Below are 26,089 nucleotides of genomic sequence, written 5' to 3'. Positions count from 1 at the left end.
TCAGGTCAAAAGCACAGGATTATAAACATGACAGCAATCATGTTTTGTGGCAAATACTAGAGTATTTTCAAACAATTATTCTCATAATGCACAAAACCTATTGTGAAGAGGAATACAAGAAGTCCCAGGATAACTCTTTGCCTGCTTAGCTGCAGAAGGAAGAAAGCAGCTCACAGAACTTGCAATAATACTGTTCCAGCTACCACTATGTTCCTCAGATGCTATGCATTTTTAAGAGACTTAAAGGAATTTGAAACATGAACCAGGAATCCTATTACTGTCAGCATAGATCAGCCATTTCTTTGCCCAGAACTGGAAACAGTAAATGGGGAACACATGATGATATTCTCAAATTCTTTCCTCTAACAGAAACTCTGATTATAAATAGGACCAAGTGGACTTAGTTTCCTACATACCTGAATTTCATCCCTCATGAACTGGTGATGGGTGTCTCTCCTTTGTTTGATTCCCATACCAGCATGGTATGCACCACAGGTCACATTGAGTTTAATCAATTCAGACACAACCTGTTCGGTGGTCTTTCTTGAAGGGCAGTAGATGATAGTGGGGCCTTCAAACTTGTACACAGAACTGCTATAAATAATAGCAACATGTAAAGTCACAGAAGAAGTCACCCTTCTGCAAAAAGTCCAACTAAACTTAGTTGAAAAAGACAACATAGCTTTTCCAGTAGTTCACCTGCTTGGGGATTTAGAAATTGAAAGAGATTAATTGGTCCACTCATACACAAATTGTCTGTCCTTTGGAAGAATGGACTCGGAAATTACTTGGTGCTCTTAAGTTTACTTTGCAAAACACAGATGATTTTGGTCTCTGTAGAAGCAGCATGTTAATGTCTCTGAACTTCCTTAAAGTCATCAGGAAATATGCTTTTACAGCTGTCACTTTTGAAAGGTTTACATTTATGTAACAAGGCAGAAATGAACAATAAGAAATTAATTTATATTCCTAGAGAGGCACACATTGTAGCTTGCAAGAAGGAGACCAGGGCCAGAATGGGTACACCACTGGGTCTGCTAACAGAAAATGACTGCAATTCTCCTGCTCAGATTAGCTTTGCAAAAAAATAATCTTACCACAGATTTATAACTGATTCACACACATTTTGTACAATACTGTTTGGAAAGTTACCCACCAGCCAAACCATGATCATTATTCAAATTCAAATAATTCAAATCATTATTCAAACCATGATCATTATTCAAATATTCAGCAGGTCCTCTGAGGATCCTGAAGATCCTTATGTTAGCAACACGCAAACAGCAAGAGTCCATCGCTCCTTGCCTCAAAAGCCTTTTTTTAAACCAGGAGAGGGAGGTGGGCACAACATGGGACATGACACAACTACCATGGTATCAGAGAAAGCCCAGGCTCCTCCTCATCAAATCAGCTTAAGACTGCTACAAATTCTTAGTACACACTACTGAAGCATCGAAGTATATCTGAGGGATCAATGAAAACAGGCTTAAATCCTTACCTTCCTTCTCTAGTAAGGAACTGCTTCAAATCCCTAAGGATATCTCCACTTTGTCGTCCAACTTCTAAATACAGGTTAGGTCTGTCAAAATTAGTACATGTGACCTGGGGATTCTTCAAGTTCAGACAATTCACTATGTCTTCTCTAATCGATGGACTTGCAGTTGCAGTTAAAGCAACAATGGGAACCTGCAATGAAAAGTAGAAGAAAAAGTCTGAGAACTCTCACTGATATGTAACCAAAAAAATCATGAGTCAAAACTGAAATAGCATGTAAACAGGCACCTTAATCTGTTTATGATCACTGGATCAGCTAACTTATTTGAAAAACATAATTAATACTTCATTTCCTAGAGCTTTGGTCTACATTATTCAGGAGAGTAGACAGGGACAGAACACTGTTGAAAAACATGTTTTTTTCCTGATTGCGTGCTTGCTTTAGTTACATCTTCAACGAATCTCCAATGATTTTTCTGATGTGGTTGGCTAAATTTAGAGAGCATAGGACAAAACTTCCAAGAGCAGCATGTAAAGTTCAGGTACAAATTTTCAAGCTTATGTGATAAATGCTTGAGGAGTGCCTAGAAATCAGAGTTCCTTCTTCTTGCAAGCCACTCAACCAGCCAGTTAAAAAAAAAAAATGTAGTCCCTCAATATTAATCCAGAAACTTAGGGACATCATCTTCTACAGCATAAGGATCCAACCAAGTAATTTAATTTTCAGAAGCTTCTGGTAGCCCACATTCAGAATACCATCCATTTAAGCATTTGGAAAAAAACCCACAAAACTCAATCACTGACAGGGACTGCATAAACTCCAAAACAGCACGGTAAGTACACCCGAAGAGCAACACCAAAAGACTGATATTTCAGACTACCATAAAATGAGATAGTACCCTTGTCTTATACTGGAAATCAAACATATCAAAACCTCACCGATGGCAGAGCCTTCTTTAATGAGCCTAAACTTCTAAAGGAATGTCGGAAGTCATGGCCCCACTCGGAAATGCAGTGAGCTTCATCAACAGCTATGAGGGTAATACCTGGTGGGCACAATACCACAGCACAGACACGTTAACACAAACCAACATGGGAGGTGACTAAACACAAACACCCAATTCTGCTCAACTTCAAGCTTTCCTGAGAAGGCACCAGCAGTCTGCTTAAATCTTTATTTCTAGAACATGTTCTGCTGTACCAACTCCCCAAACTCATTTTTCTAACGGCCTCTTTTGTAAAAAGGCCCAAAAGGTTTTACAGACTCCCCACCCACCCATGTCTGCTTCTTTCTCCCAGCTCCAAATCTCCAACATTGCTCACAATGGGTCAAAACTTGAGCTACCTCTGACAGGACCTTTTCCCACACACTGCTTCCCAGACTTCCTTAATAATAGTCACAAATACTGATTATATGTCATTAGCTTTATTTCTGGATTGTAAAACAAAGCCTGAGTGTCTCAGGTCTTCACTGAAAAGATAAGTGAAACTCCAGAAAAATACAAGGGGAGAGGGGTTAACGATGCCCCTGGCAAATAACCTTACATTTTTTGCATCAGAGAACACCCTCAACTTGAGTACAGATATGCCATTCTAATCTGCATGTTCAAAGTGCCTTGATTGTCAGAGAAACCAAGCATACAGTTTCTCAGGACTCCAAAAGTTCAGCTGGCTGATCTTCTCCCTGCCTACAGCACTAAAAACTCAGTTCCTTAGCAAGAAAAAAATTATGTGCATGAACATGCCTTGAATTTACCCTACTGTAAGAGATGCATCAGCTGCATCATGAAAAGAGAGTTTAAGATCCACTACAGTGTTTCAAAACACAATTTCACTGTTACATTCTGAGAAAGATCAGAGAGCTTAGAATACTTAAAAGGCTAAAATATTTAGTGATATACATTTCACTTTCTGTGATTTAAGGATCAGTGTTTTAGCACCTCTTTTCCCAGTAACCTGTTTAACATTCCCATGCCAAGAACACACTAAAGACACTATTCACATATGATCTTTTTTCATCAATGACAAGATCTTCTGACACCTTTTATTGTCAATCACTACACTAGCTTCTGAGCTCACCAGTGGTAAGAAATCGGTGAAAAGTGTTCAAGCATTAAAAAAAGGTTTAAACGTAATTACCGATTTTAGCTGCCTGACAACTCATCTACAACCTTATCCCAAACTTACCAATAGTTTGGTCAAGATCCTGAAGTAACTCTAAGTTCCCCGAACAGAACTCTGGAGTCATATATATGACTCTGTACTGACCCCTGAAACATCAAGAAAATATACTGTCACAGAAGGAAAAACCTGACAGTTCAACCAAATGAAACAAAACCACAACAGTCTAGAAGATATAAGTGAGAACAAGTGCAGACTTCTGGATAGGGAACAGGAGGAAGTAAAGACTATAGAGAGCATTCCACAACAGTAAGAAAGCAAGGCAGTATGCAGCGTTACAAGAAAAGGAAAAACAGCACAGATTTATTAGCCTTTAGAACAAGAGGGACCATTGTGATGACTTGGTGACAAATACAGGTCTAAGACCTATGTAAAATCACGTATAAAGCACAACATAAAGCTGAGTCAACAAGCCCCATCTCCTCAGAGGACACAAGAGGGTAGCTATCGCCTCCCACACACTCAGCCTGGGTGAATGCAAGTAATAACACCGACTGCCAGGTTCCAGGTCTGGGCCAGAACCTAGAGTTTCAGCAACAAAAGATCAGGGAGACATCCTACCTCTAAAATACAGCTACATCAGACCCTGAAGTCCCACAAAGCTTAGCTAAGACTCACGCTTTGATGCATTCTTTGATGTTTTTTGACTGAGCCGAACCAAGCAAGCAAGCTGGAATCTCTGACATTCTGCAGAAATAAAAAGCACAGTTATGAACAGATTTACTCTCAATGCTTTCTGTCTTAGCCTCTGGCCTCGCAGCTTGAACTTCCTTTATGAAGTGCTGGCGTAGACTGAAAGCTACTTTCTTCCAAAGATCTTTGTGGGAAAAACCTTTTGAAGAAACAAGAGTGGTCAGAGGCTATTCCTGTCACCCAAATGCTCTTCCACTTCCCTTCCAGCTGTCCTTCACAACACACACACACTTGATTAGTGCAATAAGGAATCAGAGAAATAAAGACCATTTTCCTTGTGCAAGAGCTAAGTTTACTAACAAAAAATCCAAAAGAAGAAAATAGGGTAAGTATATTTTCTTTAGCTATTATCTTATGCAGTTCATCACATTTGGACCTAAGTCTTACTAGCTTGCAATTTTTTGTCTCACCTTTCAATCTTTTGTGAGCTACTGGTGCTGCATCTGCTAATTTCCAATCAGGTGGCTGCTTTTTAATGACAAATTCAATAATTATGCTTACCACCTCAGCCACTTCATATCTGACCTCTTTCAGGACCCTGCAACCCCTGTCCTCTTAACTTGGCTATTTACTGCATTTACTACAGCCCTTCATTTCAATAGCTTCTCCTCCCTTATTCCTCTGTGCTTCAGCCCTTGGCAGAACTGCACCCACACTGACAGACAATTACTGAAATGCATTAGGTTGTAGAAATTCAGTCTCCCAAGCCTTCAGAATGAGTGACCCACTGAGAAGGTAGTGAATAAACCCTTTCCACTGAGGAAAACGTATAAAAGCCAGAGAAGTAGCTGAATTCATATAGACACCCTGCTGATTAATACTCAGTCTAGGAGCTGGCTATATAACCAGCTTAGGCTGTCCAGCCATTCACTGCACACAGTCATGATGTGCAGCAGAAAATACCACACATAATTGATGTTCCTTACTTCAAAAAATCTTCATATCCCCTTTTTCACAAAAGACCTGTTCTTTCTAAGTCAGGCAAGGCGGGAATGAACTAGACTCAGCATGATTTCCACAGCTTAAATGAAAAAACATCAGAAGTGAGTAGCTGTTATAACAGAAAGCAAGTACATGAAGAGAAAGCATTATCAGATATTAAAATCAAAGAGATTTATCTTGACAACACCTATAACTGGCTCATGTAAGAATGATTCAGTCACTCCCTAGTTCCCCTGTCAGACCTTTTAAGAAGTGAAAAGGCCAGGTGTTAGGAGACCTACTACACTGTCCGTCTTAAAAGTCTGTGCCATAACTTTGATCTGACTGGCCTACAGCTGCCAGCTGTACGTTGTTCAGATGTTACTTCTCAGACCCAAAGAAAGCCCTACCAAATTTTGAAATAACTCTCACAGGCTGAAACAGTCTGTGAAACTCCCCCATCAGTTTGGTCTACACAAAAAGGGCCTGTGAATCCAGAAATACTTGAGGAGGATCCACCTTCAGGAACCACCCACTACCATAGATCATTTCCTAATTCAGCCTACAGTTCATGTAATCAGCAAATGCAGTCATCTTAGACTATTTACATGGTTTATGTGTTCCTCAAGAAACATATGCTTTCCAGCTAACACACAAACAGCTTGCTGTACAAAACTGCAACCTTAAACACCAAGAAATGCTACATGCAGAATCCGTGGGTTTCCACAGGCAATACAGCAGCAGCTTGTTACTACCGTGTTACTTACGTCAGCTGCAGCACCTGGTCCTCCATCAAGGAGATAAGAGGACAGATGACAATTCCTGTATATCCAGTGTAAACAGGAGGAAACTGGTAGCACAAGCTTTTTCCATACCCTTAAAGAAAAAAGGCAGAAGTGAAACATCATGCTTTCTAAGCAGCTATAACATACAGCTATGGAAGACAATTCTAACACCTTGTTGAGCCCTAAAAAAAAAAAAAGTATGTTTATTCTGCTAGCAGAGGAACAAAGGTGCAAGATAAACATGGTCAGCATTCATTTGATAGCCCTTTCTACACCAAGGTCAGTGACAAAGGCTGTGACAGAAAAACAAATAGCCAGCATAGCTAGCTCAGACTTACGCAGTCTCAATCACGGCACCCTGCTCATATGAGCCACACGGACAGTCTCCAAGTTTGAGTCCTACTCTCCCCAAAAATGAAAAAGAGTTTTTGCTACTTCTTAGGATGTAAAGGTAACCTACCAGTTGCCATGACAACAAGATTATCTCTTCTGTCTTCTAAAACAGAATTGATCACTTTCCACTGGACCCTTTAAAATAAACCAAGGGGAATATTTTATTTCTGCCACCACACAACATGTAAATTTTGTCAAACTGCATATTCAGTTGAATTTCTAGTTAAAGAAACCCTTCTGGCTGCCTTAGGGTGTTGTCTTTGCACGCAGCAACCACTCCAACTGCTGCTGGTAGTCCCACCAGTGTTACAGTGGGGATCTCTAACAGGACTAAAGGCAAGCAACAATTGATGCAGTCATTCACAGAAGATCACAAAACAAACCATGTCTCAGATACATTAATAACTGATCCACAAACACTGTGAAAACTAGTTACCTTCAATTCAAGAGATTCTAAACAGGACCTTGATTTTGCTAAAGCATTTTCATCCTTCTGTGGTCTCACAAGTATACATAACTGCAGTCAATTAAAAAATCCCCCCACTCCCATTTCCAAAAGTTTACCAAATATTTTAACTGAGCAAAACCAGCTTCCCCTTCAAGTGTTGCTCTTAGGCTGTGTCTCACACAGAAAGCATTCCACCACCAGTCTTCCAGGAAGATTTCACCCCATTCTCATTGAGCTTAAGAACTGTAACAGCACTGCTCAAGTACATAAGCACATACTACACTGAGATTATGCCACACTAGATAGACAAAAGCCTGTCCCTCCTTAGAGACACATAACAAAGTATAACCAGACTCAGGCAGTTTATCATACAGAGAATAGTATCTGTGCAGTTTGTTGCTTGCTGTTTAAAACACCTGAACTACACCTAATACAATAAAGCTTCAACCACAGGTGGTATGCCATCAGAAGAGTCAAGAAACTCATCCACTAGTTTGAGAGTACAGTATTGTAGTTAATGATCCACAAGATTTATTTTGACATCTTGTTGTGGCAAAGGCTGCTTTTCTTTTCCTAGTGATTTTGCACAGGTCTGTTGGATGGTTTTTTTATTACTACTTAAAAAAATCACTAAGTTGAAAGAAGGGAAAGAAAATGAATCCTAGAGCATACATTTTAACAGAAAATATACTTACGGTTTAAAAGAAGAATGCCCAAAATATGTCTTCAGACATGTGACGTGGCTTTCAGTAGGTACTGGCAGCAATGGATCTTCAGTGAGAGAGAGGAGACAAAACCTCATCTGTGATTAAATTTTAAAGAGACAAAGCACTGTCTTGACAAACAACAGTCTGCTCATGGTTAGTGATGAGCAGGGCCTAGGATTTGGGCAACTCCAGTGAAAAGAGAGACACCAATCTCTAGAGATATTTACAGGCTAGAATAAAGGATTAAAACAGGAAACAGGCTCCTCAGAGACCCTGCATGATGAAGAGAACACGTCCCGATTAATGAGATAAAGCAATAGGTACAGTAATGCATAGCTGCATTATTTGGAACATGTTCAGACGAGGTACTAGAGATGTTTTATTAGGCATGCCTTTAAAGACCCTACTAAAGTTACACTAATCAATACCTGACACTGCAAGTTGCTAAGAAAGTCATGGTCTAAAAATGACATACAAGGGGATCCTGATCTTGCTGTGAACACTGAAGAAACATATTCAAGATTTTTGCTGAAATTTATAATTAATATTCAGCAGTAGAAAGCATGAGATTTCCACCTAGTTTTTGTCTGCTTGGGCAAGCACCCCATTCCCTGTAACAGTCTGTGTGGCCATTGTTTAAAGAGATGAACTGAACAAAGAAACAATTAACTCATCCATCCCTATCTAGCACCCACATTCTGCTTGGAAGAAGAAAGCAGGTCTTCTCCTGACTGATGCTGTTACTTTCAGTGACAAAGTCCACAGTCTAACTTACAAAACCAGGGAAGGAAGCCTTCACACAGTGACGGGTCCAAACAAGCCAAGGTGTATTTCACCTCAGGTTTCAGCCTCTTGTCCCCATTTGATTTGCCTCCAAAGCATTAGGTCAAGATCACCCCCAAGCCAGAATCTCTTAAGAAATGTACCACAAAGCAGCACTAGTGGAACAACAAAACAAAAGCATGCAGTGGAGGTACCATCTTCCCCTCTGCTGTGTTCTGAATAAGTCCCCTCAATTCCGCATGACCTTCACATACCCAGATCAGCTGTACTCCCATTAAGCATACATGATGTCTACTGATCATGGCAGAAGTCAACCACGCTTTGCCAAGGACACCTTTAAATTTTCATCCTGACACACAGACAAGTACTTCTTTCAAAACCTAGCTTATCTTTAACCTTCTGCTTTGAGAAACCAAGCACAAAACGTCACCGTGCTTCCTCGTTTCCTTCTGTAGATAGTGGATCTTTTCTTATTTAATCATGCACTATGATTTAAAACGTACCCAAACATTCTTCTTCCTCTTCAATACCTTCATCTTCATCACCATCTGGTGCAATGGTCAATTCTGTGTCAGGAGTTCTCCTGGATTTACTGGACTCTATTTCAGTTAAAACTCCTTTGGAATCATCCACATTTTCTAAAGACTGAGAAATCAGGAGAAAAAATTATTTCAGAACATGAAAAGGTAGATACAATGCATGTCTGAGGTAATATGATATTGGGACACTTGAATTTTGATCTACTTAATGCATAACACTTAGATCTATTGGCACACAGCACAGAAAAGCACAGTGGTCAAACTACTTTACCAGTAGCATTCAAATTCCAGGAGCCATTTCCTGGGTACCATTACAACAGCTTTTGTTTCTTCTTTGCAAAAGAGTCTTTGAAATCTTGAAGACATTAAAATCTGTTATTCAATAAAACTAACAGTTGGGTTTGGGGTTTTTTTGTTTGGTTGGTTTGGGGGGTTTTTTTGTTGTTGTTTTTTGTTTCTTTACTTTCAACTAGATGAAGGCACAAGTTTCACTGAGAAGTGACTTAAGATGCCAGTCACAAAAAACAGAGACAGGAAGGATGGGATCCCAATGTCACATTACATTCATTGTTTCCAAAACACGGTACACAGAGTAACACTAACTAAACCTTTTGTACTCAAGTTAACTTTTTCAACCAAAATTGTATTTATAGAGTATTGACATGCAGTACTGAGAACCATCCAGAAGAGACCCGGTCCTTCCCTAGATGAAAATTCAACTCTTTTCCCAGAGCTTTGAGTCTTGCTTCCTACTGAGGTAGAAGCAACACACTTAACCTTCTCATGTGTAGAAGCACACAAACACTTGTGACTGCTCTGGCAGAAATGCTCAGTCACTTGAGTTGAAATACATATAGCATGCTCTTGTGTATCAGTAAAAAAGCCAACAAAGAAAAATAAGACTCAACATCTAAATCTTTTCAGGAAACAAAAGTTACACCAGTAAAACCACTTTAAGAGGCCTGCAAAACATGGCTACAAAGCAATTTGAGCTACAGCCCAGGTTAGCAGCACCTGCGGCACACAACCCAACCCTGTCGGCTCAACCCCTTGGACAAGGGTTTGATGCAAGACACCTGGAGCAGATCGGTTTATAAATTAGAACCTACACAAATTCAATAAGTGGATGGATCAAGTCCAAGCTGGCATAGTAAAGATGCAGTAGGATGCAAGTGATATTCAAAGTCTAACACTAGTAAATTGTATCCTTTAGGTATCCACACATTCATGTCTTCTGTCCACCTTCTGTAAGCAACACCGTCTTGCTTCATATTCCCTCCCCTCAACTACACTACACTCCACTGTGACCCAAGAGCATCATCATTAGCAAAAAAAAAGAAAAACCAAAAGCCTGAAGTACTCACTTTAAGCATCTCCATTTCCAGTTCTTCATCACTTTCAATGACAGAGGAAATATTTTGTTCGTTGTCTGTGGAGCATGCCTCCTAAAAATAAAAGATTTTCTTGTTAACAGCAAAATTATTTCTGTTTCTCTCATCACCTTTCAACCTCCTGTACATACTATAAACCACTTCTCTGTATGCTTTTACTTCTTACCAAAAATAACTAAGCTCAACATTCAGCTCTGAAGTGTACCCATTAAAAAAATCTGAAAGAAATATTAGAACAGACAAGGCCCTGTAGTAAGAGACAAAAACAGTAGTATCACCAGATGTGTGAAACACTTGGAACATAAGGAAATTATAATCTGATTTAGGAGGCATCAATTCATATTCAGCAGTCACTAGAAGGACTGCTATTTACAGATCCCTTAGAAAAAGATCTGCTTTTTATTCATGACCAACTTGGAGATGTTCAAGTGCAGAATTTGTTCCCATACAGCAAGAAATTCTTTGATAACATATTAGCAACTGAAAGAGGAAAACTATTGAGACTATCTGGAGCTTCTGTATTCAGTACTAATCCTTCCAACCACAACTGAAAAGCAGCTCAGTGCTTGACTACCTCCACAAATATTTTCTAGACTGAGCCCTTCTTCCAGCCCACCTTAATATTCTCTCAGGAACAGAACTTTCAATTCTTGGGGGAAATTAAGGATGAGATCACTTCCTCTGCTGAGTGTCCATGATTAACAAGGACTTTCCTTATTACCTCAGGCACAGTTTTGTTGACCAATTCTTCTGCAGCCTGATGTTCCAAGATCTGAAGTTCTTGCTCAGTAATGTCTAGCGACATGAAGTCATCTCCATCTGCTCTGTCCTTAGAGCTGGCTGCTGCAGCTCTATCTTCCACAACAGTGTCACCTCTCTCTGCCTCTTCATTATCATCACCTTCACAAAGGGCAGCTAGCGTAGCATCAGAGCAGATGTTGAAGTCACCTTCAAGTTGTTTAGCAAATTCAGGCATTTCAACTTTTTGTGCTACAACATTTGCTGACTCTGCTTCAACATTTGTTGGAGTTGTGCCACAGCTCCTCTCCAGTACAGAAGGGGAACCTGAACCAAACAGTGTGCTTCTTAAGGCATTTACATTCTGCGATATGTCAGCTATTATTTCTGCAGCCCTAGAAGGTAAAACAAGAAAGCTCAACCAAAATGATAAAGGCAGTTACTACATACATCTCAGCCACAAGGAGAACTGAGGATTGTAAAGTAGCCTGTTTCTTCAGATAACGTTTGTCCAAAACTTCACACATAGGCTCACTCATATGCTATTGGCATTCCACTTCTGTGAGAATAAAATTAAATTTCTTTACACTGAAGAAAATCTATAAAGACTCTCCAAAAACACTGTGATATTGCTCCCACACTTGTATCAAGAGTCCAGACTTCTAGCAGTTAGTCATGCAAGAGTCCTAAGTATTTATGAAAGAAGGTCTCACTGTGCATTTCAGCAAGAAACAGATGCAGCAAAGTTCAGTGTCAAACCCACTGCAATTAGACCAGTTAAAACCTATATTCCTATGTATAAAACCAGTATTTTCCCATTGAGTGTACTGTGCTTTCTTTTCTTGGAAAAGGACACACAAGTGACAGATTGCTGTTAACACACATATATTCTGTTGCATGGAACCTCAGGGATCAAAACCAGAACACTGATCTTACAGGTAAAGTAGAGACAGGCTGGCAAAAAACTAACCTGTCCGGCAAATTTTCAAGTTGTCCAAAAGAGTCAGGGATGTGAGAAGCCAGGTCCTTTATCTCTTCAGCTAGTGAAGTCAAGCACTCTTTCACACCCTCTGACATCATGTCATCTACAGGAAGTGCCATCAGAGTTATTTCACAATAATTGAGGTCTAACATCTATACATAAATAAGTTCCATTCAAGTAACTGCATTTCTACAAGATCTACAGCTGATAAGATAGTGTTTTCTAGTGCTTAAAAACCAAGTACATGGACTCAGGCCAAGCCTCCATGTACTTCAGCACTGCATCTCTTCCAGTGGTGCGTTACATGTGCTCATGGAAAAAGGATACAGAACAGGACCATTACGAAGTGATCCTTCCCCAGTATACTCTCCAGCTTCCATAAGAGACCTGCTAACACACATAGGCTGACTAAACCAAAGCCAAAAAATGGCACTTCATATTAAAGGGATAGTACTGCCACTTCTGTCTTTGATAGAAAATTAAAATTCAGCCAGTGCAAAAAGGAAACAAACTTCCCTCCTGCCTCTTTTTCAACGATAGGCTACATGCAATACTTAGGTTTCCTGATGAAGCACGGAACTGAACAAAACCTAAGATTTTAGAATCACTTTTCTAATCAAGTAAATAATGCTAAGCTGCTCTAAAAAATTTGGGTCCTATTTGTACACCTCAAGAAAAGCATAACTTCATAACATGTATTTTTTTGTAGTCTTATTTCTTAAACTAGATTTTTGTCCCTGCATCAGCAGAATTGAAATTAACTCGCTGAAGTGTTTCCATAAACAAACTGGAATGACAGCAGGAGTTCTTACCATTTCTGTATACAGCAGAAACAAACTACATACCAAGACTGCATTCCTACATTACTATGGAAAATAGTTACACAGTATGGTAATGCAGGTCATCTAAGAGCCTTTACAGTCTGCTCCCTCTAGAAGCAATCTCTAATCACCAAGAATCCAGACAATCCTGAAACAGAGATACTATGAAAAAACCTGTTGGGAAATAGAATATTCATATGTACATTGAATAAATTCCTCATACTTGAATGTATAATTTACCTCTTCTTACACAAAATAATTTCTGGTCACTGTTGTTCATATCTTTCAGTTTTTGATAAATGATTAAGCCAGCCTGCAAAAGAAAGGAAAAAAATTAGTACTCAGTACTCTGCAGAGAAACATCATCTTAGACAATAAACAAAAAAACCAAGATTTAATTCAAACCATGGCACGAATAAATTGTGAACATCAAATTCCGAGTTGTTGGCCCATGCTGTACAACCGTCAATGGTCTGCCTTACTGCATTGCTCATCACAACCAGATTACCTTTTACAGAACGCTCCACAAAAGGCAAAGTCCTGACTTGGGGTCCACGTTGCAGTGGATACTCTTACACAGATCCCAGCATGGTTACCTTATAAAGTAAGCTGCAAATAAGATATCTCCAAGTCTCACCATCTGCTCCACCTCATTCAGATTTTATGTAGTGCTCCAAGAGAATAGCTATGAACCTACTAATATAGATTCTGTGTGCTTAATATTTCCCTTGATATGAATAATAAGTTCTAACAGGAAAATTCAGCCTAAAGCTAGGAATGTGCTAATTAGGCCACACATGTTAACCAAAACATCTTAAAGAGGAAGCAGAAAGAAACAAGTTAGTCCCTCATGCTTTCCTGTGAGAGTCCAAAAGGCAGGCCAGGTGAACAGAACATAGCAACAAACAGGCATTGCCTGGAAAAAGCTGGCTACAGCAGCTGCACCAGGCACCAAAAACAGAGCTCCTGTCCTTATTGGTTTGGGTCTTAACAGGTGCTAAACCCTCCAGAGTTTAACATTTACCTAAACTAGAAAATATGCAATGTTGCCTGAGTCAGAAAACAGAAACCACTGCCTTACTTCCCTTCCTCTATCTAGCTTTATCACAGAAATAAAAGCCTGAGGGGATTTTGTTTTGCTACCATAAAGAACACTTTTCTCCCAGGAAGCAGGCAGTACCCAGCAGCATATTGGTGAAACCCTTCACAGAAGTGTAGAAAAACTACACTCTTTTCAAAATGGTGAAAAAGCAGAGACTTCTACAGAGCTACAAAAACTCATATGCAACTAAATTACTCTTCCTGGTAATCCATACTGGTTCTGCTGTATTAGCCACTGGAGGTTGTCTTTCTTCAAAGTTGCTTATTAATTTTCTCTCTCATATTATATTTAGAAGGGTTTTGGTTCTTAAGCAGCTCAAGAAAGATGACCAAAATACCATTAGAAGACACATCCAGAAGTGCTAACAAGCTACAGTTAATACCTGCAGAAAAGGGAAGAAAAAAATAATTACCCACTTCACTTCTGTAAGCGATTACTGTACTTCAATACACAACAGCCATGTTACACCTACACAGGATAGTCACGCTGCAACGATCTGGGTTTACTCCATACAGATATAAAATTCACCTGATTGCTCCATCAAAACTCACTTCCCTGAGGTGACAACTTGAAGTGAGTCCAAATACAGATACTCCTCAGGCAGACTTGGCACATCTGGATTGCAGAACTTCCAGGAGCTCTGCTTCATGAGTAGACTTCAATAAAAAGGCAAATCTTGCAACACCATGAAATATTAAGAGGTAAGGAACTCATGGGAGGCTCAAGGTTGCTGTGGAAAGGTATGTTGCCTTCTCCCATCTACATTCAATTTTCTATGTGAAATGTTCACCACAATATCCTCTTCAAGTGATCTCACCAACAACACACATTACAGAGTCAGGTACAAGCAGTACTATCTTCAACAACAGAGAAGACATTATGAAGCTCTAGATGAACAATGAAGTTTAAAAAAATTTAAGACAGACAAGGAATTGGACAGAAACCTACTCGGTGGCACTTCCACCTTTAAGCATTCCATATCCACAGTGGAGCTCAGAGTCTTCCTACATTCATTATGTTCTGTAGCAGAAAGGCATTAAAACCAGCAGCCAACAGCACATGAGAGAAGGAATTTATGAATATGGGTGGAATTCTTGTACGTACATAAGCATCTGTGGCTGCATACAATTTTTGGTCCTCATTGAGTGGAAACTCTTCCCAGTTACTACAGCGGACGGACTTATCCTTCAAAAGCTGCTTGCCAAAAAGGTGTTTCACCAGACCATTCAGACTCCATATTTCCTTACACTTGAGCTGGGGAAAGAAAAAAAAAAGAGGACTTGTTTAAAGGGGAAAGCAACTAGACCTAGCAGAATGTATTCCTAGAAGTGGCAAAGTGTACTTAATCCCTTGTTAGAAGCAAAGAACTCTGGGTTAGTCAGAACAAATTAGTTTCTCAAAGCAGTGACTGTTTGTCTGGCCTAATTCCGCTCTCATCACATTAAAAGGTAGCATGGCCATTCAAAAGTTGTACTTCCCTGCCTTGAAACTGCATTGTTAGAGGAGAACCCTCCATTGTCAAGCTGGAAAGATGGCATTAGGGCCAGATGAGTTCACACAATGCGAGATGGTATTGCCATATTACCAAAAATAGGAAATATCTGTACAGTGTAGTGTCTGGGTTGATAAAAATCAAAGCTGTAGACTTAAACAGCAACCTTCTCTCCTCCAGGATTTTTCCTATTATTTGCCTTTCTAATTAGAGGCTCTTGATGTCAAACACGAGGAATTTACTTAGTACAAATACAGGAATATTAAATTCTGCCTGTAAGTTTTTTGTCATCTTTTGCAAGTCTGAAACCACGCACAAGCAAAAGAGCGCAGTTACAGACTATGCTAACCACTGTTCGTTCAGTGTGCTGGGAAGCAGTTCATAATAAGTCTTTAGAAGCCACCCTACCACACTGCTGTTTTCAATTGTTTTTATAATTGTATTCATCAATCACAGTTGCTACATGCTATTGTCTTAATGGCCAGTTTGGGAAACTTTCCTTCAGACCCCATGGATTCAGGACTCAGAGGCACAGCCTTCTGCTATTCCAACTTGCAAGCACTTGCAAAACATGCAGAACTGACAAGCCTAACAGCAATAGTGCAGCATTATCAGCTCATCTTCTTAAATCCGGTATAAAAAAAACTCTACCCACTGTTCATTTTAGGTTCCCCCAGACCTCCCCCCTGCATTGTGCCATTATATGTAACCCTATTCTTTGTTCTCTCAAGCTTCACTTTTAAGTTTATTTTTGGTTTTCTCTTTAGCAGAAGACTTTAAAGCTGCTATCAGAGATCACATTGCTCATCTTCATAACAAATTATCCTGGAGTCGGATGCTGGGATTAAAAAAAAAAGGGGGGGTGAACTGAGGAAACTCCAACCCTTAGAAGAAATAGCTCCTTCTATTGCTTAAGCAAAACAGTTTAATTTGTACAACTTCCAACCTACTAGGAACTGAAACTTCAGGGTGGCTCATATGGAGAGCACTGCCCCAAATGCTGATGATATATCATGCTCCCGTCTCCCCCACTGTGATTTAATTATGCAGGGTACATAAAGCACAGAACAGAAAAAGGTATAAGTAGTATTATATCTGGGCATAAATCTCTGTCCTCCACCAGGAAACTACAATTGTTCCTATTATCCTACCAAACAAACAAAAAAATGCACAGAAGGAAAGAGAAGTGCATGGACAGACTGAGTACAGGTAAGGAAAAGCCTTGCATATACAAAGACAGAAAAGCTTTAAGGGACATGGCACAAAAAAAGAGTGGCAGGATGATTTGGAAGGTAATGAACCTTTTGCTCTCTTCCCTAATAAGACAGCACATATCTCCTTATATCAAGTGATATCTAACCAAAATCCAACTAAACTGAAATTCAGGGTGTGCCAAATGCAATACCACTTCTAAACAGTGGGTCATCAGGTGCTGGCAACAGCACCCACATGACAGCAGAGGCAACACCAACTTCAGTCATGGAAACAGAGATATTTCTATGGCTCAAGATCATGTGGAAACACCTCCGCATGAAAGACTTCAGGGAAGACTTTGATGCTTCCTTTCAGCACTAAGCAAGCCATGGTAGCAAGGCTACCTCCCTTCAAACAGGCATCAGTCCTTCACTGCCTCCACAGCATTTCTTGCACCTTATTTCAAAAGCTTCAGCCATTGCTGGAACAAGTACACCATCGCCAGCAGAATTCTGACGACACAATTTGGGAATTTTCATCATCAAGAAGTAAAGTAAATGCATCTGTGGCTGAATTAAAAAGCCATACCTTGTAAATGCAAAAGGCAAACAGACCTGAAAGGGGACAAATGTTCATTAAGAACTGGCTCACTGAAAACCAGTACTTATTCTGCAGACTTTGAGAGTTCTTTCTGAACATATTTTTAAAAATAAGTTACAATACAGAATGTTTGCTATCAGAATTGAACTCCTATGAAGACAAGGAAGCCTCCTTTCGCATAGCAGAATAACAAGATTCCCTCCCACAACAAAAAGGTTTTAAGTTTTACTTTCTCATTAGCAACGTCAGCCAGCTCCACAAAGCTCTTCAGTTTGATTTCAAAGTCACTCATCAGCTTCCATTGATCTCCCTCAATTCCTACGCCAACCTTTTTAATTGTTTCATCTTCAAGCAGTCTTTTGAGTCCCTTGGGAAAACCTAAAATAGATTAAGCCCAAACATGAGAAACTAAATACTGGAAGATGCCAGAAAGCCTAATAGAAATGACAAAATCCCAGCACAAAGGCCATTGGCAAAACCCTGTGCTTTTAGAGGAAAAGTCCCCCAAAGTTGCTCTGTTTATGTGACTGTTAATAATCTGGGACAATTGGAAACACCAATAGATTGTAATGTATCATCTCTAGACAAACAGGAATTAAATACTTGAAATACACGAATTTACTCTGTATCTGAAAACAATTCAAGTAAAAAAAATTCAACAGCCTTATTTCATTTGTCTTACTGATCATTAAAATCACGTAAGAAGCCGCCAACTTCTAACTGAAAAATGTATTTTAATTCTCAGAATTGGGCACTCATGAAACCAAATGCAGCATTATTTCACTATTTTTCACATTATTCCTTCCCAGTTTTTGCTATTTCATATTCCCGGGAAACAGTTTAAACTGTACACATGGGAAATCACCAGGAAAACCGATTCTGTGGAGGCATACTCGGTGCTAACACACACCAGGCTTATCCAACAATAGCATCTGGAAAACAGAATTTGCCAACCAGATCTTCCACCAAGCCCAGACAAGTCAGTCTTGTAAGTAAGAAAAAATATTCAAGGATATACACAGATGCTAAGTATTATATTTTGATTTATCCCAAACTGATGGCACAGCAATCCTGGATCAAAAGATATTTTCAAGTTTACAGGACTGAATAAAAGCATGCAGCTTTCATTATCTGGTTTTCTACAGAAGGGAACAGCCACAGACACTTTATACTTGAACAAAAGCAGCCTTTTTCTCCCTGGTGTGTTTACATTTAAAATTCAGAGCATCTTATTTAAATACATACCTTCAGGAACCCACAGCTGGACACCCTAAATTAGCCTCAAGTATAATTCTAGCACCTACAAACACATAGAACTTCTTATCTGCCTTGGTTCTGAAAAATTTCATGTTTTCACTACTGTAACAGGTATATACTTCAATAAGCACTTTGCATCACTGATTTTATTTTTACACAACTATCTCCACACTTTTATGGCTACACATTATACAGACACTTTTGCAACTACAGCCACTACCAGCTGTGTTGTGGACCGTGAAGTTGCGGGTCCAATTCAAAGCATTAGAAAACTACTGTTAAAAATTCACAGAATTGTAGTAGCCTGGTGCTGTAAGATGGAGACAAAGTACAACATTGCCAAAGTACCTCAGCCATAACACAATATGAAGAATTGTCTGCAGAGGAGATAAATATAGGCGAGCTGAATAAAAGCCTCCAACATGTAGCTGATTTACTGAACAAGTGATTTTCACTTAAGAATATCATCAAGAAAACCTTCAAGGATGGGACCTTCCCAGTAGAGTACTTGTGCTCCATTTCCACCACCTCATTTCTAGAAAAGTAACCGTACGAACTAAAAAAAAAAAAATCTGAGTTCAAGACTATACAGAGGCTACAATCTGAGAAACAGGCCACATTTTCTTAGAAGTCTACAAGGGAAAAAAAAAAAGGAAGAAATGGAAAATTATCAAGAATCTTCCCAATAACTACATGTAATTTTGGTCCTTCATACAAAGTCCAAGAACTCTCCACTCTTCCTCCTTCAGAAAGAAGCATTATTTCTTTGTCACAAAAAAAAGCTAGATCTTATGCACCTAACTAATTCTGCCAACATCTGCATTTCTGTAGATCAAATGTATTCTGCATAATAAGCAGAAATTGGCTGTGGTCCCTGTAAAAAGGTTGACGTCTCAGTTCAAAATGCATCTCCCATTGGCAAGAACAGAAATTTTAGAAAATTATTCGGGAGGAAACATCATCATCTGCTGTAACACACAGTAGCCCACATGCAACTGTACTCAGCGTCAACACACAAACATCTTCACTTTCAGAATCAAAAGCATTTCAGCTCTTTAGGCCTCTTCTTCCCTTAGCTTCCTTTCCTCAAATCTTTTTCTTTTGTGCACTTGTACCTTTCTGCCTCCCAGATTGAATAGCCGCCAGCAATTAAATTTTCCACCCCATTTGCTATAAATGACAAAGGATTGAACACCAACATTAAAATTATCGCTATTATACCTCAGCATGCATACCCCAGGGAAATCAGAGACATCTCACAGGCATAGTTTCAATCTAACATTCAAACCAAAGGTTATAAAATTGCAGCCTCCTTCCCTCATTCCTATTTGGAAGCTTTTATTCACATCCATAATGAATTCAGACTCTGCTGAGTACACCCCCTTCTCTCCCCATAGCTGCTTCACACCAGGTATCCAGTATTCTTCCTGAAAACCAGTGTCACAAAATGCAGGTATTAGGAATGAACAGCACAACGACCACCATTTTTGAGGGTTTTTGTTATTGAAGCCAAATTAAAAAGAAACACAGCCTGCTAAATTTAGGTCTGTTGTTTATTTTGGTGCTAAACAGAAAGCTCATTGTATGAGCAGGGAATTAAAATTTTTAAAACTGAATTAAAATATTATTTGTCAGAGAAAAATAATCCTCAAGATTCTTTTGCTCTGTTCAGAATGCAAAACGCTGTATGTCAGCACACGTGGCAAGACTTAGGCTAAGATCCCGTTGATATGTATAGGCAATACTCAAAGAAGAAATGCATTTATTAGAGGTGGGAAAGGGGAGAAAAACAGATTTCTACTATCCAACATAGTATGAAATATCAACTATTGATCAAGGGTTAAGTTCAAACTTAATCACAAGAAACAGAGGGCAACTCATGCCTTAATAAGAAGGGAGAAAGTACAGTACCTGCCATTGAAGAGATATGAAACAAGTAACATTTCTCCTCAGTTACACATATCTGGATTACAGCTATTTTTGCCATTTTCCCTTTAGTATATGATGGTGGCCATTCCATATCAAATCCAATGGCAGCCCCATCTGATAAACTCTGCCTGAAAAGAAATGCATATTCTTCACATTTAACTGTTCTTCTACCAGTATTTAAAATATCAGGCTTAAGTCATCTTACATAAAGATGATTAAGAGAATCTCAGCCAGTGCATGTTTCCTTTCACACGTACAAGACACAAAAAACATTTTAAAATCAAGACCGTAAGGAGGTGAAATTCCTGCTGGTTCCAAAAGCTACAAGAAACCCTTCAAACCTTAGCAGGTCTTACTGAATGCAAGCAGTAGGATAGCAAGCCTCAGGGAATAGTCAGGTACAAAAGGTGATGGGATAGTTTATATTCCCTTGAAAGTTTGTTCTTTATCTACCCCACTGCACCGGAAGTTTTGTACAGATTTTCTTTCCCCAGTAATATGAGCTGTGCTATGCAAAAAGGGGGTAAAAAAAATGATCTATTTGCATAATGAATTTACTACCTTTTCTTCCAATATACAGTCTCCAGTTATGAACTAACACATATGCTTGATTTCTTACAGCTCATACTTCCCCGTGAAGTCACTGAAGTTCATGGAATTACTCATACCGCAAAAGGCAAAGGACTTGCATTCAAGCCTTTACTGCTTCTGCTTAAAGTGACTGCAAGGTTCAGCGATGGCATCTCCCATAAAAAGACCAAATGGGAAACTATTAACTGCATAGCACAAAGAGGTGTTTTTAAACCACCACACACTGTAGACAAACCAAGGATCTCTCTCACAGGGATAATTCACCATCATGAGAAATAGGTTCAGTTTGTGCTTGCAACCAGTATAACACATTTGCCATGCATAATAAGACAGCAAACGTGACCAGATGTTTTCTCTGGCTGAACTGTTGACCTCTGGACACACCAAATGCACAATCAGCCAGAAAGAGACAGAGAGAAGAGCCAAGTCCTTTTCAAAAAGAAAAAAAAAAGAGTAAGGGCTATTACCTTATATCTTCTGAGATAAGGGAACAGTCACTGGCTTCGTAGCTGTAAACAACAGAGCCGCAGAACTCTAGGAATGGCAGCCCATCTTCCAAAACGCTCCTCTGAACAGTGGACTTCTGTCAAACAACATTTGGAAGAAGCGCTGTTACCAGCCACAGAGACACATCAGCACTGCAAATGCTGCATGAGACTTCAAAGCTGTACCCCAGCAAGGCTGGCACCGGTAGTTACTGAAACCTTGCAGCAGAACTGCGCTCCACACACAGGGCCTGTGTCACTGTCAACTAATAGCGTGACACCCCCTCCTTAATAAAAACATTCTGGTTCATGCCCCAGTTTCTTTGTTTAACTCTGAACGCTCCAAACGCTGAAATCATGGAGGCTGAGTTTTCAGCTCAATTTAATTTAGTTGGAGTCTTCCCGCCAAAGAGATGCAGTAGCTTTCCAAGAACAAGGCGAGGGAAAACATCCATTTTTGAGTGTCAAAAGCCTCTCAACTTCAAATGCTGTACCACACTTGCATGCCTCAAATTTGAGGAGAAAAGATATTAAAAAATGGACAGTAATTTGTTGAATCATTTCTCAAGTCATTCAAATCTGGTCAGGCTAAAACCCTCTGATGTATCTCTACTGCATACAGCTGTACTGAAACAGCTCTTTCCCCATTTCCTTCATCCCACATTTCAGCCAGTCTACTTCACTTAACCCTGCCAGATATGACGTGTGAACAACTTCAAAGGTCTAAGTAAACTCCATTGATTCAAAGCTATGTGCAATATTTAAAAGGACCAATACCCTCCATCAGCTGATGAATACTGGTTTACAAATTGAAGTTTTAAGCACAAAGGTAAGGCGAAATGTAACACTAGTTAGCATTTTTTTCCCCTTTTCAAAAGCATATTTACTGAAAGTTATTGACTGATAAATTTACTTGAACTGCAAGTTACATCACCCTGCCTGAAAAACCTTCAGTTTGGTTAAAAATATGCAAGCAAGCTACAATGCTGGTAATTGCAAATAGGGTTAAGTATCACACACTTGAAAAACAAAACAATCTTGTCAGTCTAAAGAGGCCACAATACAAAAACCAGGTTTTAATACCATTTCAGAAATAGTAAGTTGCCTGGAAGGGGGAGATTCTGAAACAAACAAAAATACTGCTTACTTTATGGTTGCACACCACCACATTTCCTCTGGTTGATGGTGAAAGTTTAATCAAAACCCTCCTCAAAGAGCTTGTTGAGGCAGGGTGCTGCAGTACACAGGCTGTACCACAGCAAATATAAGTCATGTTGGTTTTAACTGACATTTTTTTTTAATCCATGCTACTAATTCTTTACTCCTACTTTATAGAAAGAAAATTGCTGAACTGGATTGTCTGCTTTTCTCTCATTAATTAGTTTTGTAATTGTTAAAGCAGTTTCAGATGTTATGGATGGAGGTCCCTTCTAGCAGGAAATTTTATACTAAAATTGCTCAGATATTCAAAAAACCATCCAAAGACACATTAACATTTTTGGAACACCAGAAATTGACATAATCTTGATGATCAATTAATTCTTCTGATACCTCTGAGTTGCAAAACTTTCTGAAATACTGAATACATGCAAACACAGAAAGGTGGAGGGCCTTACCAGAACAAATTCCCCTGTCAGGCTACAACTCAAGCTCTCAAATTACATAGATGAAAATGTTCACAATACTGGGTGAACAAAGCACCAAAAGCTCCCTTCTACTTCGGTGCTTTTGTCACCAACATTCAAGATTATCTGGAAGAAATTTCTACAGAGGTAACAGCAACAGCCTTTGGTCGATGCACGATATTTTAATTAAAAAAAAAAAAAGATACTTCAACAAGCTAATCCAACCAGAAAGAACACGAGAGTACCTAAACTTAATTACAGTTCATAGGACAAAACAGCAGTAAATATTCACAAATATCAGAGGCACAGGTCTAACTCAAAACATGTCGTCCAATATTGTTTAATTATGCAGCTTGCAACCAACTAAAATTCTCCCATGCAATGACATACCTTTTTATCACCCAAAGCTCCCTCTTGGTTTTGTGTAAGCATCCACTGTGGATATTTATTCTGCAGACTAGTAGTTAGCACATCCATTTTGTTCGTTTTCCGCACATTTCTGTTACATTTCAATTAAAAAAAGAACAAAACCCGAGAATAGTCAATAATTTGTACAAAGACAAGCTGTTACCATCAGGCCAGAAGAAGGTTAAGAAAGATCACTACCTTGAATTTAAAATGCTTTGTGCACAAGAACCAATATTTACAGAGTTGCCCGCATTAAGCGGCGGAAAAGCTTTAGGCATTATATTCTTGTTTACATCTCAGTAAGAAAACCAAGAAAAAAACATATAGGAAAACCTCTTGAAGTCCTTCTGGGAAAAAAGTTCAGTCTAGTTTTTATGGAGATCAGTGACTCAGAACAGACGAGTATACCTACTGCCATCTCTAGGCAACACAGCCCTCATTAATGAGACAAATTTATCTGGTGTTTTAGATAACAGCATAGGAACCAGCCACCTATCTTAAAAGCAGTCAGCTGCATTTACTGACAAATGCAGTCAGAAAAATTAAAACCAAGAACTACTAGACTCACAAACATTGCCCCAAGGCCTGCACAGGGCCTCAGGGCTGTGAGCCCACAACCAAGATAAGAAAAAACATGCCAAATTTCTAGGGCACACTAAAGCCAAATTAGGCACATGCTGCTACGCTTTCTGGTGCAGACTGGCTGTTGTTACTTATGAATTTACCAGCCCTGGATTCAAACAAAATGAGCTCACCAAGCAGAGGCAGCCTATTTCCAGGACATCAGGAAGGAGGGTGCATCCCCTGGAATGGGAACGCATTCCACAGAGAAGTTAGAAGAGATTTAAGTTAGGAAGACACACTGTCCAAAACAGCAGATTTTCAGCCCTGATGACTGGCGTTTTCTTTCAGGGAAGTGGAGCAGAATTTTCTAGTTGTGAGCAAACGATGACTGGAGAAAGTGTTCCAGCTTCTCCCTGGACTGCTTCTAATGTGATTTAGAAATCCTCCTGGAGATGGAGCAAAACAGTTCACATAGGAGAAGTTTCTTATCCTGCTTCTTCCCACTAGTCCCCAGGTCCTCAATACACTTTAACAACAAAATCAGGCCACTGCTGTCTTAGTAAGAACATGCTTTTCAGTTACACTTCCTCACCAACTAGGAAGTACAAATCCTAGGCAAATAGCGCTGTTTCAGTTCTTCAGTATTCAAAAACACCTTTTGATTGACTATCTAGACTAGGCAGAATTTCTCCCTTGGTTATCTGTCCACTTATGCAGCAGCATAACAAACCACCACCTTAAAGACAACTTCAAAAAGTATTTGAATACTAAAACGGTCACAAAATAGCCACTAGGAAGATGGCTTAAGTAAAGCCGCTCTGTTCCTGGGAGCTGCAGTTGCTGCAAACAAAAGAAAGCAGCAGAGAGGTGAGAAACAATAAAAGGACACCCTGTAGCACCCACCCCACAGCTCTAGCAACACATTTTCCAAAAAACAGAGTTGAAGAGTGCCTTTGGTAACTACACCACACGAGGTGCTCACGGGGTCATCACCCACCTTTCCAGCGTTAAAGCAAGAACCTGAACTCGTGAGCACTAAGCATTGCATGGGCAGCTGCCAACCAACGACAAGACCTGCTCCAAGCTAACACGGGTCCCTTCGGGACAACCGGCAGCAGACACAGAGCCGCAGCAAAGTCTTCACACAGGCGACAAAACGCCTCACTTCTTCATGGGAAAAAGGCAGCCTCATCGCCCCTCACCTCTGAGCAGAAGTGAGCACCCCCAGCCCACCCCCCCAGCAGGAACCCCCTCACGGGGGGCAGCTTCACCCCGGGAAGCCACCCCGCCTTCACCCCCGCCTCCCGGTACCGCAGGGCAGGAATGCCCCGGCATCCCAAGGGCGCGGGAGGTGCCCGCAGGAGGCCGGGACCGGCAGCGAGACGCCGTCCACCTCCGCCCGTTCCACCCCCACGCCGGCGCTCCGGCCTCCTCCCGGGCCCCACCGTGCGGCGGGTACAGGCGGCGGCTGGGAGCCCTCAGCCGCCCCCCAGGGACCGCCGGTCCGGGGCTGGCCCAGCACAACCTCGGCTCGGCGAACACCAAGCTCCAGAACACCGGCGGCTCACACCTTCAGCGTCACGAGGCGTCGCACAATTAATACGTCACCGAGACGGCCGGCTCCCTCCCGCCGTCTCCCCGAGTAGCGGCGGCGGGAGGTTACCCGAGGTGACGCGCATGCGCAGTGGGGCGGTGGCCCGGCGGCCGCGGGGCATTGTGGGCAATGTAGTCCCGGGCCCGGGCGGGCCGTGCACCCTCCGGCGAGCCGACGGTGCCCACCGCGCTGCCGCCGCCGCCGCCGCCGCCGCCGCCGCCGCCGTCCTCGGCCGGGCGGGGCCGGGCCGGGCCGGCGGGGCGGGGCGGGGCGGGGCGGAGCGGGCGGCGGGGGTGCGCCAGCCCGTGGCTCTGCGCGGCGGGGGGGCGGCGGGGCCGCCGGCTGCGGGCGGTGGCGGTGGCGGCGGCGGCG

General features: G+C 40.8%; 1 protein-coding gene across 1 annotated transcript in view; it reads right to left on the bottom strand.

Moving 5' to 3' along the window:
- Positions 1-25,720, bottom strand: part of WRN (WRN RecQ like helicase) — a 47,694-nt gene extending 21,974 nt beyond the window's left edge. The window contains 20 exon segments of the mRNA XM_074867094.1: positions 417-594; positions 1,499-1,686; positions 2,434-2,540; positions 3,682-3,764; positions 4,294-4,362; positions 6,057-6,165; positions 6,535-6,602; positions 7,611-7,686; positions 8,909-9,050; positions 10,309-10,389; positions 11,057-11,468; positions 12,044-12,158; positions 13,117-13,189; positions 15,083-15,232; positions 17,494-17,642; positions 20,433-20,578; positions 21,509-21,624; positions 23,542-23,650; positions 24,315-24,569; positions 25,569-25,720. Of these exon segments, the coding sequence (XP_074723195.1) occupies positions 417-594; positions 1,499-1,686; positions 2,434-2,540; positions 3,682-3,764; positions 4,294-4,362; positions 6,057-6,165; positions 6,535-6,602; positions 7,611-7,686; positions 8,909-9,050; positions 10,309-10,389; positions 11,057-11,468; positions 12,044-12,158; positions 13,117-13,189; positions 15,083-15,232; positions 17,494-17,642; positions 20,433-20,578; positions 21,509-21,624; positions 23,542-23,628 (2,349 nt within the window). The 5' untranslated portion in view covers positions 23,629-23,650; positions 24,315-24,569; positions 25,569-25,720.
- Positions 25,721-26,089: the final 369 nt, after the last annotated feature.

Source organism: Strix uralensis, chromosome 4 (assembly GCF_047716275.1).
Source record: "Strix uralensis isolate ZFMK-TIS-50842 chromosome 4, bStrUra1, whole genome shotgun sequence".
Classification (NCBI taxonomy): domain Eukaryota; kingdom Metazoa; phylum Chordata; class Aves; order Strigiformes; family Strigidae; genus Strix; species Strix uralensis.
This window is presented reverse-complemented; position numbering and strand designations above follow the sequence as displayed.